Source organism: Poecile atricapillus, chromosome 1, assembly GCF_030490865.1.
Source record: "Poecile atricapillus isolate bPoeAtr1 chromosome 1, bPoeAtr1.hap1, whole genome shotgun sequence".
Taxonomy (NCBI): domain Eukaryota; kingdom Metazoa; phylum Chordata; class Aves; order Passeriformes; family Paridae; genus Poecile; species Poecile atricapillus.
In genome coordinates, this window is record NC_081249.1 from 88,098,067 (window position 1) to 88,118,140 (window position 20,074).

General features: G+C 41.3%; 1 protein-coding gene across 12 annotated transcripts in view; it reads right to left on the reverse strand.

Annotated features, from left to right (window-relative positions):
- The window catches only part of LOC131592961 (rap1 GTPase-activating protein 1-like), a 48,103-nt gene that overhangs the window by 9,199 nt on the left and 18,830 nt on the right, over positions 1 to 20,074 (reverse strand). For 4 of the 12 annotated variants that reach the window (XM_058864980.1, XM_058865048.1, XM_058864970.1 and 1 more), the window contains 15 exons: positions 18,517 to 18,620; positions 17,000 to 17,078; positions 16,660 to 16,713; positions 16,486 to 16,569; positions 16,007 to 16,107; positions 15,243 to 15,372; positions 14,842 to 14,997; positions 12,638 to 12,709; positions 12,363 to 12,449; positions 11,675 to 11,809; positions 10,156 to 10,302; positions 8,840 to 8,943; positions 6,434 to 6,550; positions 1,563 to 1,689; positions 1,372 to 1,474 (listed from right to left, as the gene is read on the reverse strand). In XM_058864980.1, coding sequence (XP_058720963.1) covers positions 1,372 to 1,474; positions 1,563 to 1,689; positions 6,434 to 6,550; positions 8,840 to 8,943; positions 10,156 to 10,302; positions 11,675 to 11,809; positions 12,363 to 12,449; positions 12,638 to 12,709; positions 14,842 to 14,997; positions 15,243 to 15,372; positions 16,007 to 16,107; positions 16,486 to 16,569; positions 16,660 to 16,713; positions 17,000 to 17,078; positions 18,517 to 18,620 — 1,600 coding nt within the window. Of the gene's footprint in view, positions 1 to 1,371; positions 1,475 to 1,562; positions 1,690 to 2,945; positions 3,747 to 6,429; positions 6,551 to 8,839; positions 9,526 to 10,155; positions 10,303 to 11,674; positions 11,810 to 12,362; positions 12,450 to 12,637; positions 12,710 to 14,841; positions 14,998 to 15,242; positions 15,373 to 16,006; positions 16,108 to 16,485; positions 16,570 to 16,659; positions 16,714 to 16,999; positions 17,079 to 18,516; positions 18,621 to 20,074 lie in introns of those variants that run through there. The other 8 variants (XM_058864990.1, XM_058865000.1, XM_058865019.1 and 5 more) reach the window with 8 other exon arrangements.

Here is a 20,074-nt window from a genome sequence, read left to right on the forward strand (position 1 = left end):
TAACTGTGGCTGAATACTTACTGGATAACTCAATAATTAGGCAAAACTAAACTACCAGGATACTGCTCTCTGTCCTCGTGTTTGTAAAACCTAAAAAAATTACATTGTCTTCTCTGTAATGATTATTCCCAGTGATGCATATTAATGATTTATATACTGTGAGACAATAAAAAGTCAGCAGATAGAGAAACTATCTGTGAAGAGCAGCAGAGGCCAATGGAAAGGATCTCTGCCTCCAGCATCCACAACAAAAGAGGAACATCTCACAGAACAGAGGTCTCTGCAGAATATCTGACAGTATCTCATCTTCAATGCTGTTGCTAAGATACAGACAATTTTAAGCAGGGATCTGTCTGATGGTCACTCTTGGTATCTCATATACAGCAGCTGTGGAGACTATCATCAAAGTTAGCTCCACTTTCTGACCCTTGTAATCTTTACAAACAGTCCTTTTTCACACAATGCTTATAAAGATTTCATGGTTCCTTCCAACCAACTCTCTTCCTTGCCATACACATAATCCCTAGTATCTCTTACCACCTCAACATGCTCCTATTCCCATCTTCCAGCAAGAAACATTAAATGTTTTGCCTTTCACAGTTTCTAATGACTCCCCAAACTCAAGAGTCTTTTCAATCATACTTTCCCAAAATCTTAAACAGCCTCATTCTCAGAAACAGACTGAAACTGATTTAAACTTTCCCAATTTTAGCTTAAGGCTGATGCTCAAGAAGAAATGCTTCAGTCCCAACCAGTTCATTTTAACAAAGTGAAACACAGCTGTAAACAGGGTCTGAGATCAGGGCAGGTGATCCAGCTCCACTAGCAGGAAACACAACAGTTGTCCCTGCCACAGGACTGGAGAGAACTGCTAAAAACTATAATAATCTCCGCATTGTGAATGGATCCAAGCTGATTTTAATCGACTATGTTAGCTTTAATCAAGTACTAGACTAAGAGCCCAGCCTTGGCAAAAACCTCTCAGTGCAGGTTAGCTTCCTGATTACCCACCTTCTCAGGAGCATACTGCTTTGTTCAGGAAGCAGTTCCTATAATCCCATGTCCAAACTATCTAGTCTATATGGGGACTGCATTCAGAAATGCAACCATAGCTCTACACAGAAAAAACATAAACACTTTAATTCTTTGCAGTCTGTAACTCCTTTTGCAGTATGTACAGCACTATTTATTCATGCCACTGAAACATTCTTTCCCCATTAAACTTTGTATGGCAGCTTCTCTCCCCATTTCCTCGGCTATCATCTACCTGTGCTTCTAAAATAGTAAGTACAGCATACAGAAGATTTGCCTTAACCTCTCATACACTTCTAGAAGCATAAGTAGAGGGTTTTTTCTATTTTTCTTTTTTACCTGGTGAGCTAGAAGTACTGGGTGTGCAGTCACTGTCATCCAGCCATATACTCTGAATCACTGAATCTTGTTTTGGAGGGCCCTTAAGTGAGCACATCAGCTCCTAGAGAGGGCAAAGAAGATGTGTTTTAATAATGCACCTGGTAAAATCAGGGAGGGTAGCCTCTGTTTGTTAGAGATCATACACCCACCCTGTCATTCTCCTCTTCCTCAGATGTTCCATTTTCCCTCAATCCACTACAACAACTGCTTACACTGGATGATGAACGTGAGAGTGGCTGCATCACACAGTATCCTGAAGTTTGACTCCTGAGCATTCTGTGAAATGCAAGCATTCAACATCATCATGCTTATTGTTACACGCAGACTGAATTTTTTGAGGCATAGCTTTATTACGTAGCAGTCAGAAACAGTAAGAATATATTATTCATCCACAGCTAGTTTTTCCACCTAGGAACAGAATTCAGGTGAACTGGCATGCATACCTTAATTTCTAGTTGCTACATCATTTAGGAGAAACACCAATTCTGTCTCCATTCTGGATAACTGTGTGGAAGGACAAGTCTGAACAAATTTTTAAGTCACAGACCTAAGTGTAATAAAGCAGAGTGACTCAAACCACCTGCATTTAAGTATTAAATATATCTAGACATTCATTAAAACCAACAGATTTTATTTTGGAGACCAGAGATTTTAAGAGCCTAAATACAGGATGAAGTGTTAAACTCAGTATAAAGGGCAGGTGCAACCCAGTCTGGGCCGCCCATTCCCACAGCCACTCTCAGACTATCACGTTTTGTCTTACGTGCAATTCCAGGCAGAACAAAGGGACCATAAAAAGCATACTTTGCATGTCACAGAGCTTATAAATTGTTACTGCTGTTTTCTGTACAGGTAGGTGTAGCAGGAGGAGGCAGGAAAGCAGACAGACATTAACCAGTATTACAGAACAGTTAACTAAGAAAGTTTAAGGAAGCAATGGGGAGGTAGAAACACATTACTGAGTTCTGCATTATTGCAGGATGTCTCAGTGTCAAACTATGTAGGATCAAGTGCCAAGCTCTTGCATGGACACGTCAGAGCCTTCCTCCTGCTTACAGACAGGAACACACCTAGGTCAGGATCCCCATCCTGGTGATTTTCCATATGCACAGTTGCCAATAAACTGACTCCTGTAGGTCTGTCCCACTAAAATTTAGCTCCCACAAGGCCATTCGAAGGGGAAATTCAAAGCAAACTGTATTGGATCCTTTTACCACCACTCTATCAAATGGAACAGACATTGAGGTAGCCTGGTGCAGCATGTCTCAGATCTATCAAAGAAGACCCTTAAGGTCAGCTCTTCCCAGCTGAGAATTTGGGATCCACTGCTTAGCTTCATTCAGGAGATATAGTCATTCAGTCCATGAGGCTGACACGCCTACATAGTAGAAAGTGAACTGTGCATATAAGCCCCAAATTTATGGTGAAATACTGTCTGCATAAGAGACCAGTAAGTAAGAGAGAGATGAAGTGCTTAAAAATGTTAAGGAACAAAAAAAAAATGTCAAGAGAGGCAAGAAAGATCAGACACCTTTAACATACTAAATATATTTATTCCTTCAGAAACACTGCAAAATGTGGCCAGTCTTGACCTACAAGCAGTAATGAAACCTAAAGTCCCAGGCATATTACATGCCAGCATGCAACAGGGAGAACAGTAAAGACAGGGCCAATAAAGGCCAAAGATATTTCCTCAAGAGATTAGGAAATATATTTTGGAGGAAATGAAGGCCAACATGCTTCTCCCTTAGCAGAGCAAATCAATAACATGAATCTAAGTGAAGTGAGATCTAGATTTCCATAAAGTATCTCCTTCTCAGCACCCTTCCTCAGCAGGTTTCTCCATCCTTGTTCTCTGCACTGCATTTCTTGACCTGTGTCAGGGCACTAGAGACAGAGGTGGAGTTGTGTTCTTCTGCTCTTGCCTTCTGCAGGCCAAACTATTCTCCCTCATCTGACGGGAGAGGAAGGGAAGAGAAGGGATTGCACAGAAGGTGGCCTCTGTTCCCCATCATTAATAGAGGCTGGTTCAGTGGCTGCTGATTTGGCAATGGGAAGGGCACAGAGCCAAAATGCTCCACCAGGAGCTATCTGTCCATCTCTCCATCTATCACTCTCACAGAATTCCTGCTCCAGGAACTGCCAGTGGAGCGTTACTTGGTGCCACTCGGTCTCTCCACAGTCCTTGAGGTCCTCTAAGTACGTTCATGCTCCTCTTAGCCAGGACTCTGATTTCACCCCAAAAGTCTTGCAAGTGTCTTCAGTGAGGTACCCAATGACTGAGTAGCATCCGGTCCACTCCTGTTTGGCTTGATGTCCCCACTCAGATGTGTCTGACGAGGGAAAACACACATACAAAAAACCCATGTACTTTTCCTAGGATATGGACATACACAGTACAGTGCTTGATTTTTCAGATGCAACCCAGAGAGTCGTCTGATCCTCAGGAGCTCTACTACTTGGTTACATAGACTGGCTTCATTCTTTTGAGTCTGTCCCTTGGGAAGAAGGATTATTTGGAAGACTACCTGGACAGTAAAGCAGAAAAACTAAGGACAATTGTCCCTGTATGTGGGAGAGAAGACATCGTTAGCTCAAGTGAACAATGCAGTTTCATGGATTGCTGGCTGATCACTGCATAAACGTGTGTTAAACTCAGCATGCGAGCGAACATAACTGCTGCTTTGCCTCTACTGTAAAATAGTTAATCTATTACCTATGTGTTCCCTTTGTACTTATTGCCAGGCTGGTTTTAGTAGAACACAGGTGAAGAGGTTGATCATTCCAAGTTTTGAATCTGAAATGATTATGTAAGACCAGTAACATCACGTTGGACATTTCTGAGGTAACAGAAATTACTTGTGACTCTATGGATAGAACCAGGACTGGACTGATGACATACTACCAATGATAGCCCATTCTATTATCTAATAGGGACTACATAAGTTATTCCAGAACAAGGTAGAACTCTTTTGCATTGCAAGTATGCCTACATCTTGATCCTGGTTTCACAGCTGACGGAAAACAGGTAGGCTACCTCAGCAGAATGCCAGTAAACCGTCTCCAAGACAGACTTTACGCTCCCAGCCTTTTCCTGCAATATTGTGCTAATACTGTCTTGCTGAAAATGGTGTGTTTTACATGGTGGAATTACAAGTTCTTAACTCCCTGTCTCTGATGTCACGCAAGAAGTATGGCTGCACATGGGCTAGTCCCTAACTTTGAGATCACAACACTAACTCTGACTAATCACTAATTGTGCAAAACTCCATGCTGCATCCCACCTTGTAAATGAACTGTCCAGGAATGGGCTAAACCACCACAGATATGAAAATACTTCTTTTTTTTTTTCTGGTGATCCTAAGTGGTTTTGAGTCCATGACTGGAAAAAGAACCCTGGGAACAGAACTAGACAGACTGACAAATCATACAGTTCATGCCTAATGTGCATAAACAATATTCATGCAAGTATTGTTAGTAAAATCCCATGCTGTGTTTGCTCTCTGAAAGCATGTGGATACCAACTTGAAACAGCCATTGCAGCTGGCTCACCTCCTTAGCTGATGGAGAATGGGGGTTGGGAAGTGGGGGAAGCAGAATTCTTGGTGATTATGCAAGGTAATCAGCGGTCTAATCAGAACAAGAGTCCCTCACACATGCCTGTCAGGAACTTCTAGTTCACTAACAAGGTCCCAGGCAGGATGAGGAAGGGAAGGTGGAATGATGTGGTAATGCTGGAAGATGGGGGCTGCTGACCAATCAGCAGTTCCATGTTCTGCATTCCCTCTAGTCCTTAGCTGCCAGAGCTAGCACCTTAAATGGTCTGTATCTCCTAGATGTGCTCCCATCCTCCTCCACACCAAAATTCTGGGCACTCATACAACCAAAAAACTAGTACAAACACAAAACCATGCCAGAATACTGCAACTTGGCTGGGACAAAATGAAGAGCAGTCCTACAGCATACAACTGGGTAGCTAAACTACTGCAGATAGTCACCAGCTTGTAATTCTTAGGGAGCATCGGGTGTAGTTGTAAGGAAGGCCCTTCCTTTGTCAAATTTGGCACCTGAAGCAACTATAACCATAGACGCCTGGTTCTAGGGCACCTCCTGAAATTTTCTTAAGAGTCTCCACAGTCCTGAGAAAGGGAAATACCCTAATACAAAGTACTTGCTACCTTTCTTGCCACAGGTCTCATCCTAAGCCTCTTGAAAAAAATTAGGTGTGGCAAAATGTTCCAGAAAGTCAGCTGCAGCCTTTGATTTAGAGACAGGCTGTTCTGGAGTCTTGGAAATGTAAATGGGTGGTTTCCCTGAAGTGTTCTAGGTAGGATCACATCCCAGTATAATACAGCTTAGCAGCAGCAAAGCTCCATTACCAGGAAATTGCATTTTTCCAGTTTTTGACAAACAGAAACTGGAGAATTAACTTGCAGACTACTGCATGAAGTGTTTTCACATACCACTGGGTGTGGTATGGCATGCTTTAGCAATGAAACATAGGTGCAACACATGGGACCGTGCTGGAATCCTGCTGTAACACTTTGGGGAGACTGGAGACAGGTTAGTTCACGCTGGCTGGGAGCAGCGGCATGAATCCTGCTTAAAGGGGCAGAATGTGAGTACAACCCAACATCCCAACATACCCTTGTCCAAGCTTCTCCATGAAGCTCCAAAATCACTCCAGAGCAAACTATAGAGGAAACATACACATGAGTAAACATGGATAATTGGACAGCTAGGATTTTGCGTCTCCTGTTGGATGCAAGCTCACATTACAGTAAAGATATAACCAAAATCAAGTGATCCAATCTTTCATCATGGTCTGTTTAAGAAAGCCAAGTTCCTGACAGGCTCTGAACTACCGTGCCACAGCCAGACATCCAACTTTTGAGGTGCTACAATGCCTGATGTGGACAATTTCAGTAAAGCCTCCAACAGAGCAAGACATGCACCACACTTAAGCCAATACCAGAGACAGTGAGCATCTTTCAAATACTAAAATTTATTTTCAACTCACTTGCTCTTCCTGCTGGGGAACTCTGGAGAGCTGGGACTGGATGATCCATCAGACTTGAGGTCAAAGAAAGTTCCTGGACTGTCCAACACCCTCTGTATCCTCTCTGTGGTGTCTCTGCTGGGAGAAAAGAGAAACCAGCTATACCCCAGGGCCAGGGTTAACTACCATCTATTCTAACATTCCCTTACATGACACGCTACAAAGCTGTATCTCCTGTATACATGTAAAAGGGAAGCAAACACAGTTGTGCTGAAAAGGGCAGACTCCTTAGATGTGACATGTGACATCTGGAAATGGCCAACTTTAAGCTCCTTTTGAATTGATATAAAAGCCTGAATTAATTTCAGTATTCACCTTTAATTTTTTAACTTTTTCCTCTATCCTCCCCATTCCGTTGGTGCTAAGAAGCTATAGAATTTAATAGAGAGTGTAAATACGATGGTTACAAAAGTGTAATTGCTACTAGGACTTTTCAAGGTACCTCTAAAGAAAGTTGTCTGTGCGAGTAACTGAAATGAGAGGTACATTTAATTAAAGCAAGGTAAACTAAGGGATTTTGGGTGGGTTTTTAGGGCTTCAGTGATGGAGCTTGTCACAAAGTTCTTCCTCTGCTCTCTTGGTCAGTTGACCCTACCTGTGGCCCTCATATCCAAGTTTCTGATGATGACCCTCACTTAAGCTAATAGAATTGTTTGTGAGACTGGAAATTACCCTGACAAAAAGTAGTTCTAAAATTAAAACAACCCTGAAATTCCTACAACACACTAACAAGCAGGATGGACTGGGTCAGCAAAGCCTGCATATCACTGAATTACAGCTCCAGGGTGAAGTCACACGTGACACTTTGAGCTCACTGGTCCCAGAAAGAGAGCATGCTCTAGCCTCCTTCATTCTTGCTGAGTGCACTTTCCATCAGTCCTCGTACCCATCAGGCTTCTCCACGAGCCAGTTCATGGCAGAACCTGGCAGACAATTAATCCAGTGAAAGAAAGTTGATACTTTTTCTATTTGATTAATGGGCAGAATCAGTTACATGAAAGGCCCACTAGGGATCTGAGCAATCATCACAAGGAATAGTCAGGATTGGGTAGATGAAAGGGACAGAGGGGAAGTATCACATCTGCTTTCAGTAACAATGAACCGTTAGAGCAGTTGCTAGTGAAACTGCGCCTTCAAGAATGACCCAAAAAGTTTTTCAGAAAATACAAGCTCCCTGTTCCTCACATCTGAGTTTACAAGTAAGCAAAAGGAAGGCTAAATAAGCAATTAGTTCATCAGGTCTCTCCAGGCAAAGAGCAGGGGAAAAAAAGGAAAATAAATCCAGGGTTTTTCCCTGTATTAGTAAAGTTCTACAGGTTTTTTTCAAACATTTGAAATGGTTGTTGTACACAAGTAATGGATTGAAGAACACAGCCACGTAAGGTATAAAAGTATTTAAAGGAGTGAGAAGCTGTGGCTACTGTGACAGCTTAGATTGTTACAGGGCAGTTGTCCCTTACAATTTAACTTTTCTCAAAAGAAGTTCTGTTTTTATTCAGATTAGGTCATAAGCACCTCATTAAGAAAGAAGGGAAAATACAGTAATTTCCTCCTAAAATAAGTAGTTTCTATATTAGAGATGACTTTCCCCCTTTTGCACCCAGTTTTCAAGATGTTTCCTGGGATTCTTGCAACTGGGAAAATTGCATATTAGATGCAGAGCATTCATGCAACTTTTGAGAGTACATAATCTTAAAAAGATGTCTCAGCTAGAGCTGAGGGAAATTTATAATTTAACTAAATAATCTCTCGTGACCAGTAGACAACTTTTGAATGGTTATAATTGTTATAATGTTATAATGGTTATAATGTCGAATATGCCAAATCACTCCTTGGAGCAGCATATTATCTATTATCCATTAATTATAATTATTTCTCAGACCATCTAACTTAAGCACTAGTCATTTGAACTTAAAGCTTTTTAAAATAAATCCTTTAAGTTACCAGAAATTTTGCCTATTTGAATATTTTAACATGAAAACAAACAATCAAGCATCCCCTTCCCAAATACCAGCCTTTCATCTGACTGTCTTTGAAAAGTGGTGAGTGAAGAACAGGAAACTGAAGAGTCCTGCACAATATCTAAGAATGATTTATAATGTTCCTCCACCCATTTCCTCCATTCTTCTTCAAATACTGATTCTCTCCAATTCCAATTAGTCCTCTTCTAATTTTTTTCTGTTTCTGTTATTTGTCCATTTCTCCATCGGTTGACAATCAGTTCCTTTTCTTCCCATTCCAACCACTTCCATTTTAGTTCTCATTCCTGTTGGTTCCCCCTCTGCCTATATGTACCTTCCTATGTTCCTTTTGTCATCTCCTCTTGATTTTTTTACCCTTTTTGTCTTGTCTCCCCACAGCTCATACCTCTTTTCCTCCTGTATGTTTTCAATGCCAATGGCACTACTCCGTCGCCCGTGGAAGCGGCTGGCTCGAGTACGTGATGGGCTCCTACCAGGCAAGGCAAAAGACTAGAAAAAAGGAAAGCATGACAGAAAGGAGAGGAACAAGACAGGAAAAGCTGTGCAGAGCTGAAAGCATAGGAGAAGAGTTTGCAACATGGATCCAAATCCTCTCTTTTACTGCAATACAAGAGCTCAGCTCCACCTGTGCAAGGAGTGCTTTCTGTCAGCGAGCAAGAGCAGCCAGGGCTTACAAAGGTGGTGTGAGGAAGGGACAGAGATATAAAGAAACAAAGGCAGAATACAGCCAGTATACAGAGAAACAGGCTTGGGAAGGGAGGTGTCCCCATATGGTGAGAGAAGAGGCAAAACCAGAAAGGCAAAGAAAACCAGAAGTTAAAGGAGCAAAGGAGGCAGCAAACCCAAGTCATTAGTACGCTGTGACTTTGTTGTATTGACATAAAGAATGCATACAACCAAGTAAACTGTCACCAAGAAATCTTCACACTGAAGGGCACATTCTTGGCTTACTCAGAGATGTTTTTTTTGTAGTTTGCCTGTATTGACATCACTAGTGCAGAGACCATAACCAGCTGGATGCACTTTGGCCAAGGTAACCATACTTTCAATATCAGAAACATGGATCATTTTCTGGAAAAATTTGTGATAGATTTTTAATTCATTAGTCACATATGTTTAGTATCCCTATCAAAGAGGAAAGGCTTTGATAGTGACTAGAAATACTCATTCTTTTTCCCACCCCAAACTTTATTCATTCTCCTGTTTGTTCCCAACATGTAAATTCTTTTTACATCATAACAGCACCTTGAATATCTTGTGCACCTGCTTATATTAAAGAAAATAGTCTCATTGGTGAAATCAAAGAAAACAGAACAGTTCTAGTGTCCTTATGTTCTCAGGTCTTGCCATATGACAATACAGTACCATTTCAGCCAAACCACAGTGCATGCATTTTTTAACACATGGCACCATACAGGATCTAATCCAGGACAGCAGAGATAGATGTCTGATGTAGAATCATGTTTGTCTTTCTTCTCCCAGTCTGCATCAATCTCAGCTCTAGTTTACACGTGAACTGGGGCTAGAGGTGGGCACAGACAAAACGGACTGCAACACATGCTGTCACCACTCGTGAAATGGGATGATACAACAAAAAGATTCACAGTGGGACAAGAGGACAAACTAATAGGGAAAGGAAATATACGAGTGGTTACAAAGGTATGCCGGGTTCTCTTCTTACAGCCCACCCGAATACCTTACCGCAGCAATGGCCTTAGGGCCCTCGGCGACACTCTGGCTGAGGGCAAGGCCAGCTGTAGCTGGGCGGCTGGGCAGGGTGGCTGGCTGCTGCTTTCTCATGGATATCCCCATGGTATCCAGGCTCTGGCTGCGGCCTCTGATCACCCGCTGAACAGGAGGGAGGCAGGGAAACAGACAAACACAGATATACACATATAGACATGCACACGGTAGGGTAGTGTGAGAAGCACCACAGATTGAGTGGGAAGTTGTGACAGACCGACACCAGAACCACACAGATCCTAACTCCTGGAAGGCAGCACCTTAGACACTGCCCTGTTTTGGTCCTAGCTGATTCATGGAGCTCTGGGAAGAGCTCTTCCTCAAATATATTCTCTAGTTTCACTTCCCTTCTCCTACTGCAATGAATAGAGATTTCCTACAAGTATCCCAGCACACTGGATTAAACAGCATCACCTGGAATAGTCCTATCCAGTACAGGCTATAAAACACAAAATCAAACTTTTGTTCAAGGCTGTAAGGCTCAGTCTCAAATGAACTTGAGTTCTGGTTTCAATAGGAAAGCAGTCATATCAAAATCCGCAGCATTTGAAAAAGCCATTTTCTGGCTTAACTCAGACTTTTCCAGCCTTTTACAAATGTCATCTGTGTACATGACATGCAAATCACAGCATCTGCCAGAAGTCATAAATGGACATTTTTGGAAAATTAGTGTAAGACATGGATGGGTTAAAATTCATGGCTAACAGCAAAGGCAGTTTGTATGTAAAAATACACCTCACCAAAGCATCCCAGACCTGACCAAAGCTATGCACACAGCTACCAAACCTATTTGTGAACAGGTTAGTTTTACAGACCTTAATAATTCTAATTGACCCACCATACAAAGCCATAAAGTCATCTGAAGAAATGCTATTTATAACACATCTCTCTTTCCAGAGATACAGCATATTATATAAAAGAAGTGGGAAGGCACTTCCCATGTGAGTGGGAAAGGGCAAGTAGATAAAATAAGAAAGCAATAAAGATTCTCTCTATATAACCTGCTCAAAAGTCAGTTTGCCCATTCATACAAAACCTTTGCTTTCTCATATAAATTATCTTTATCACCTCTAAAAGAAAGTTCTGTCACCTGGTTTGTTAAAAAAAAATCAACAATAAAAACCCCCTAACATGCCATTTACACTGAATAAGGTAAATTAACTTTGGCTTTTAGAGGGTAAGTAAAGCAACACAGTTTTTCTAGACAGTACACTCAAAGATAAGTTAGAAACTCCTGCAGCGGCTCCTGCAATTCTTTCTGTTATAATGAAAATTAATTCAAGGAGATTTGCTGTAGGAACTGGAAGCCCTTTGCTCCTAGTTATTACAATTCCTCTTGCAAACACTGACTCCTCCTTCTGCAAGTCATGGAATAAAACCACATCTGACATTTGACACCACCACAAAGTGTAAAGAGTTTGACTTCTGAGGGCCAGTATGGAATTCTAGACCACACTAGGTTTGTAGAAAGGCTCACCTTGAAGTTCTCGAGGAAGCCCCCACTGCCATTCTCCATCTTGTCATCCTCCCCTACAGGTAATCCCATCATGCTGCGGCTGCGAAGTTGCAACTCCTCAAAAAGGCTCTCCAAGAGGGCACTCCGTGTTCTTTCCTGCATCAACATTGGACATGAGAACAGCTTTTATTGGGAGCAGAGATTTTTTCCTGTTTTTCCAATGTCTTACATCCTCCTCATAAAAAACCCCAAATAAACAAATAAAAAACCCCAAAAGACCAACAACGACAAAAACAAAACCCCAACAGCAGAGTCTGGAACAGAATTTTGGTACCTTGAACCAAAAATCAGTGATATCAGCATACATCCTGTAACATAATACTGAATTTCAGCTAATACAGAATTTCCTCCAGCAAAATATATGCATCATATTCCCACCCTTACTTGAGGATTAGATCTTTAGATCAAAATGTACCTGTTCATATTCTATCACACCTGCTAAAAAATAAGAAGGAAATATCCCATAACTATATCCAATAATCTAACCATAATCCCATAAAAGTACAAAATCACATTTCATCTTCCTTTCTTAAGCAACACAAAATTAGAAGTCAGGAATTTTACTTTATTTTCTTTATCTGATAATAATATATTTATTGTATATATATAATTAAAATTTTCAATTGAAGCAGCCTGGTAACAGACCCACCTCTAATTTAGCAAATTTCTCAGCTCGATAGCAGCTGTACTCAGCATTGATGAGCTTGACCAGAAGGAATTCACGAAACTCTGCACTCTAGAAGACAAGATGAAGACTAGTCTAAACTGGAGACAAAAACACTAGTAAAAATATCACATTATAAAAGCTCTGCTTACTAGTCTTTGGACCTCCAAAGTGCTCTAGCCAGACTGACAATACCTACTCAGAACACAAGTGTGTGTACCACGTCCCAAGCCAACTAACACAGGACCAGAGAAACAAACCTTTTTAAATATGGCTGGATTTGGCAGAGGTGGTCCAAAGAAGGGGACATCATCTCGGGCTGTGACTGAAACCTGAAATAATATAAGGGGAAAAAAATGAGTATCAGAACACAAGTGAGACCATCAAACTACTATGATAGATATGATTCCTCCTAAAAAATTTACCTATACAAAAGAGATGTAATACAGTGTCCTGTTCATCCCTCTGTTTCTGAACTCAGTGGATGAATGTGTTCATTTATCTCCCAGAAACTCAGTCAGCTAGATGTGCACACAGTAAGAGTAATAAAAAAAGCTAAACTGATGGCTTTTTTAAAAATTCTTTTAAATAATAACTAGTATAACCAGTATATTTAGGAAAAAAAAAAGCTCCTATTCAGCCTGCAAGATTAACTTCCACTAAAGAACTTTTGTCAGTGTGGTTGTACTGACCTAATTTTTTTTTGCAGAGAATACTTGGTGGAGATACACTGCACACTGAGGGGAGTATTTCAGTGCCACTGCCTCTGTGAGTCACAGGTAGTAACATGCAAATGTTCTCCCAGTAAGAGATAGGTTTCATTTGTTTTATTTCTAGCATGCTCCTACCTGACATACCAATGTCTAAAGAAGTAACTGTAAGGCAGTCCAGTTTTCACATGGTCACCTGTTTCTTCACAGAACTTACCCATAATTATATGTAGCTATCTTACCAAATACATATAGTACCTCATACTATTTCACAGGGGGTTTTACTGTCATGTTTGAGATGAAGCAAGACCATTATTTGTCCTTTCATACAAGAGGGAACAATGTCATAACAACCACAACTGCCTCAAAACAACAAAATATAAATGTCACAGAGACACTGAGAGGACTGAATTTAATGAGAAGAAGAAGGAAATGGGCTCTTGATTTAATTAGTATTTCTCACATTTAGGCCACCTCCCCTAATTATAAAGCCTCCATCTCTCTCCTAATGGATATCTACCAATTAAAATCCTGCTTTGCATTTTTAGCTTTCTGATTGCAAAAATTGATTCTGTGAAATAAATTCTATTAATAATCCAATTTAATAGTAGGCACTAAAGCTTAAGTAAATGCAACAAGAAACGGCAAAGAAATCTTTCAAATGGCAGTCTTTTGTGTACTACTATGCTCTCAAGGCAGCATCAGTTAAAGCCCCTTTAGAAAGGCCTTTACAGAAAACTCTGCATTGGCTCTAGGGTGATTACTGGGATGATTTCTTCATCATGGAATGAAGTAGCCCTATTACACTAACAAAGAAAACCAGTACTGTGGACAGACTAAGATAAAAACAATGGCAGGAAGCCACACAACAAATAGCAAACTTTCCCAGCTCTTTCCTTGTCATTAAAAAGTCCAGTGAATTTTTGTGCCCTACAAAACAGAGAGCAAGAGAAGAACTGGAACTCCATGGCCTTGTCAACCCATGGCCTTCACTACAAACCAGCTGCCCACAGCATAGGGAACAAGAGAAGGTTGCTCCACCACTGACACCCTCTTGATGGAAGAGGAGAGATGGGGATACTGTCCTAATTTTGATATTCTTGGTGTTCCTGTAGACCTCCAAGGCATAAGGATTCATCACCACCATATAATCAAAATCCCTCCATAATACAACATATGGTGCTAGGATTAAAATGTTTCTACAATGAAAAATCCATCTCAGATCCAAGTTTCTTTATATTTTCTGCTCTCTCAGCATCACTGAAAGTGACACTGAAAGTTACCTGACAGGTAACACTTTCCTGCCAGATGGGAATCAGTTCTGGAATCCCCAGAAGCAGGTGTAGCTGGCTTGGATTCCATAGTTAGGTCAACCAGCTGTACCTGACCTGCAGCCTCAGGCAGGTGCAAGCTGCAAGCACTGTGCTGTGCAGCACCAGCAATGCGGACATGAATTTTACCTGACTTGTACAATGTAAGTGAGACAACCCCCAAAGTGGGATCAATTGTAGCTCATGCTCTTCGATGTAAACAATTTTTTTTTACCTGAATTCTTTCTGCTTCAATTCCAAAGCTGTAAGCTTCAGAAATTAATCAGCTATTTTGAAAAGTATACAACTTAACTCTGCTTTCAGGTGTAGATACTCAAGAAATCAGGACATCTGGCTGAACCTGCACCTCTCCCAAAGGCCGAATAACCCGTTTTCACTTCAAGGATCAAAATTAGTACAGGTTAATCTATTGATCCTGGTTACCTTGTAGAGAGTGTCCCCAGTGGTGCTATGAGTGAGCTGAACTACCACATAAGCATGTAGGAAATTAGAAGCAATCATATCAGGGACAAAAGGTGTGCTTTCATCTTGGAAAATGATGGCTACAATATCATTCCCAATGTGACGCTTCCGCTGAAGCTGGAGAGGAAAGAAATAATGAAGAGAGAAGGCAGGTGAAAAAGAGCAGAACAGTATGATGGGACCTCAAACACCAGTCTGCCTAACATCTCAAACCCATCTCTTCACCAAACCACTACTTTTGCCATTATTCCAGACATAATTCCCAACATTATACAGTCAGTCAGTCTCCCCTCTATGCAGTCCTTCAAATACCCTTCCTTTCCCAGCCACACTGTTGTAATTCTTATTCCTCCTTCTGATACCTGCTGGGAATCTCCCTCTGTGAAGGGCAGCTTTGTGGACACGTGAAACATGATCTCCTTCCCCCGGAAATTTGTATAGACTGACTCTGTGCCTGTTTGGCCTCTGGTAACATCCAAGCCTCCCCGGAACCTGAGCAAATCCACGCCATGCCATAGGTCAGGCAGAACAGAAATGAGAGAGCAGAGAGAAGACAGATGGTATCAGTAACAGTGGTACATCAAAGGACCATCAAAGGTAATTTTTAGGAAATCAGTGACAATGAGGCACCAAATCTTCCCCAAACCAATGCACTGACTGAAGCTGCACCATGTTTGTGCTGTGTGAACATGCCAGCTTGCTAAAAGCTACGAAGTTAAACCAGGGATCCTCAAAGTAGTTCTTTGGCACTCTTATAAGAAACACACTCCATATCTTAGAACTACAGAAGGGATGAGATGCCTCAGAGAAAGAGTCTGAAACAATACCACTCATACCACTGTGAAACAAACTTTTATTTCCACTGCCAAATACTATTATTCTTTGCTGATACTGCAGGTCAGATTGAGATACAAGGTGATGTTTAAATCAAAATACCAGCAGAGACCTAAGCTCCAATTAGTTCCCAGACATGATGGCTGACAAAAGCATCCAGGGCTTCTTCACTTGCACTGGGATTCAGAAGACACAGCACTTCTCTGGAAGCTGGGCTGTAACAGAGTCACAGCCTCTGAACACATGATGTTCCCTAACTTAATCTGGTTTTCCAGCTGCACTGGGTACCTACCCACGGAAATCCTGCAGCTGAATCTTGTCACCAAGGAAATCCAAGAACTCCAGGAAACCCTGACTCTCTACAGTGTTACTGAAGACTTCTTCTTCAGTTGTCTACAGAAGGAAAGCAGATGTAGTAAGAAGCACAAGGAGTACAAAAAGCAGGCAGTAATTTCTATAGACATTTCAACCAAGAATCATCTCTCCTTGAATACATTTCTGATATGGGCCCCTCATGGTGCTGGAGTCCTGTGCCTCAGCCCCAAGCTACCATGAGGGATAGAGCTAGGGTTCAGAGATCCACAAAGCCTATACTGCCAGAGGTACTGCAGGTGGAAGAGGCAAGCCAAAGGAACCACGGCACTACAGAAACACTGCTGCCTCTATGCCACTGCTTCTGGACAGTGCAGACCATGCTATTACATCCCTTAAGCTAAGAAAACTGATTCTTTGCATTTTGTCCAAAGTACCATGGGATCTGATGAATCTTACCTGTCCAGGTTTTTGGTAGATGACCCCAAACTTGAAGTTATTGCTTATGACATGCTCATCAAATGCAACAATAAGCTGCGAGGCCTGAGGTAATGAAAACAGAAATTATCAATTGGATGTCATTAGCCAGACCTTGGTGGAAAAGTGATATACAGATATATCAGAACACTGTACCTTGGGATAGAGGACAGGAAAGAAGCGTTCAACATTCACATCCTCACAAAGTAGCTGTTGAGTGAGAGAGACAGAAACAGAAGTGTGATTATCATGTGCCCTGGCTTGCTGCGGGCATGAGAGTGTAGGCACTGTTTATAATTATCTGACAGGAGCCCCTTCAGGCAAAAATTCTGAGGTAAAATTAGAAGAGAAGGAAGAGAAGGCAAATGGAAGGGTAAAAGGGAACTACATGACAGTTCTACTGTGGAATAGTAGAAAAAGAGGGAAATGGGAGGACAGAGGTGAAAACAACTTGAAGAATGAAGCCTTAAGAAAAACAGGAAAGCATGAATCTCACCTTTGCCATCTGAACAGCATTGGGAAACTCATTCAGACAGGAAATGGGAATTAGATCATGTTTGGTGCCAGTACGAGTCCTGACACAAAACAAAAAAGGCATTAGAGACAAGGCTAAAGGGAGACACAAGCAACACTGGCTCTTTAAAGAAAGAGTAGCCATTTCTTCAGAGTACTGTTAAAGTATTAATTCCAGAGGGTTAATTTTAACTGTGGTGCATAGAATCACTGGAAAAGCAAGGCATTTTCTCTTCTTATTGCCCAGTATTGTGGTGAGCAGAGGAAGACAAAACAGGAGCCTTAGTCTCTCTGCTCCTTTGCACTCTTGCCTGCCTTGAGGAAGTATTTTGCTTCCCCCCCACCACTGTTTTCTTTCACAGAAATCTAAATGTCAAAATACAATTCACAGACACAGAATAATAAGGGATTCCCATGATCAGTGAGGGCTTGAAAGATTGTTTAAAGATCTGTAAGAAACAGCCTAGGAAAGCAGATCTATGCAAAGGAGGTAGAAACAGGTGTAGCATTGCTCCAGAAAACTGACAAAGGAAAGCTGCCTTCCTCTTTATATGTGTATTTAAGGAGATACCTTTCTAAGGAAAAAGAAATATTGGGCTGTCAAAAGCCTCTTCAAACCATTATAAACAAGCCATTGAGCAAGAAGTACTGCGTATAACAAAATATCTTACTAGAGGAATAACTACCCTTTTGCTCTTCACTGGTCTCTTCCACATAGGAAGATAAACACTCCCAGGCACAGCTCACAAACCGGCTCTTTCTTTATTCCCAGATTATTGCTGGCAATCTGAAGGATTCTCTTCAGACACTGGAGGAAACTCAACAGTGATTTTCTTGTAGCTAATTCCTATGTAACCGTATTTTTCACTCAGTCCTGGACAAATCCTTGTCAGCAGCAACTGTCCATCACGGGGTTCCAGTAGCACTGCCTACTGGGAGTGCACCCAGCCCACAGTGTGGTAAAAAGCTTCTCTGCAGTGGCCTCTCACCTACACAAGATCCTTCTCTGTTCTTCCTGCAGCTCATTCAGCAGCTCTCTCTAGGTAATATATCTCTTCATAACCCTCTCTAAGGGTTATGACTTCATAGACTGCCCCAGGAACCTACGTAATGTTCTAGATCACCTCCAAGGGAGCCTTAGTCTCAAATACAAAGCCTGGGCTAGCCTGTCCTCTAATTAGGGAATCCATATTCTCCTAGAGAGTACTCACATCCCTCTAAGTAGACAGAATAAACAGAAAAGCTTTCTATTTGAGGGAAGAACAGGTATTTTCCACACAGGTACTACAAAGATGCACCTGTAAGCACCACACCATCTTCTTTACGGAAACTGCTGAGACCAACTCAAGAGCAGAAGGGAAGAAAAAAAAGGCTCAAAGGTTTGTTTGCAGTTTTCTTTCTCTCCAAAAGAAAGACACAAAATTCCCATCCACATCTTCACAGAGGGAGTGCAAGGATACACAGCACAGTAGCATACACTTCAATAACAGGCACTGTTACCTCAGCAACAGGCGTAGATTTTCCTGTTTCTCAATCTGTTCATACTTCACAGAAAGTACTAAGTAGCCCAAGGACATGTCACTGGAATAAAAGTTCTGGTGCTCCTGCAAACAGGAAACCAAAATGCATTATCCCTAACACACTTCCTGGAGAAGTTTATCAGGTTTTCTTTTTTTTTTGCATACAACCAAGATAAACTAATGTTTAATTTAACTAGGAATAGCATGCTTCCAGATGTGTGTATGCTGTCTTCCAGCCCACTTGATCATAAGTGCATGAGCATATCTAAGTGCTTCCAGTCAGTTCAGTTCCTCCTCACCTGTCCAACATCAGAAGGGCTCCTGAGAAGGAATAGTATTAGAACATTCAGCAACACGATTTGAAGAAATTGAGTTTCTAGTAAATAAAATCATATCTTTAATGAACTTTCCCTGTATCCATTCAGATTCTGACTGACTAAGCAGTATCTTCCATACATTCAACTGGACTTGCTTGTGGGTATTTTCTATCTCAAGAGCAATGGCAGGGTTATGGTAAATGGCTGAACTCCAAGAGTGCTCACATCTCAGGAAGGATACAGTAAGCAAAGAGGTTTTACAGATGAAGACTGGACACAGCAGTGCCACTAACACAGCCTGAGCTTTACTGGAGTGCACCTGCAACAGAGTCATGCAGTCAAACAACTAAAGATACTGCAAACATTTTCACAGTCTCTATACGTAATTGGCTGTAGCCATACATTCTTCCTGGGTATACAGCCATGTTCCAGTGCCTAGGTATAGCAATGTATGTTTTCTATGTTGCTATACCATATATATTGCTATACAATCTCTAACCACAAAAGGTTAAAGCCCTTTGACACAGGATGGGAATGGAAACCTCCAGCACAAAGAAAATACTATTTAGGTGAAATCATGCAGAAATGCCTTGTTCACTCCCAATATCCTAGTGGAAAAGCGTCCTCATGCATGACACAGAAGTGGGACAGCAAGTTGTGGTCAGCTGTACAGGCAAAACTTGAACAATTTGGAATATGTTCTGTGAAAGGAATACTCCAGGCACAATAAATTAGTGAAGAACCCAGTGGGAGCAAAGTATAATTTGATAAAAAACGGCTGTGGTCTGTCAGTTCCTTCCTCAGTCTTTTGCCTAGAATATATAGAAAATATATATGCCTAGAAGGTCTGCTCTGGCTCTGATTGATTGCAACCTCTCTCAAAACACTGGTAAGATTGTCTTTTGCTGTCTAAATCTTATGTATTAGTCATAGTTCTGACTCACTGTCAGAAATAAAGATACATCTAGTGAAATACTCTGATATCTATGTGGACACAATCAACTTGAAGTTAACAGACATAAACCAATCCTCTCTTTCAAAGAAAATATAGGAATAAGTAAGACTACAGTCACTACCATAAACCAAAATGTGAAGATGTAGCTATCTAACTTTTTTAAGTATTAAAGATGTCAATGTCCTCACCTCCTCTTTGAGACAGAAAATACCCAATAGCCAGAACTGCCCTGATACTGACTTATGGGCAAAAGGTTCCATCGCTGA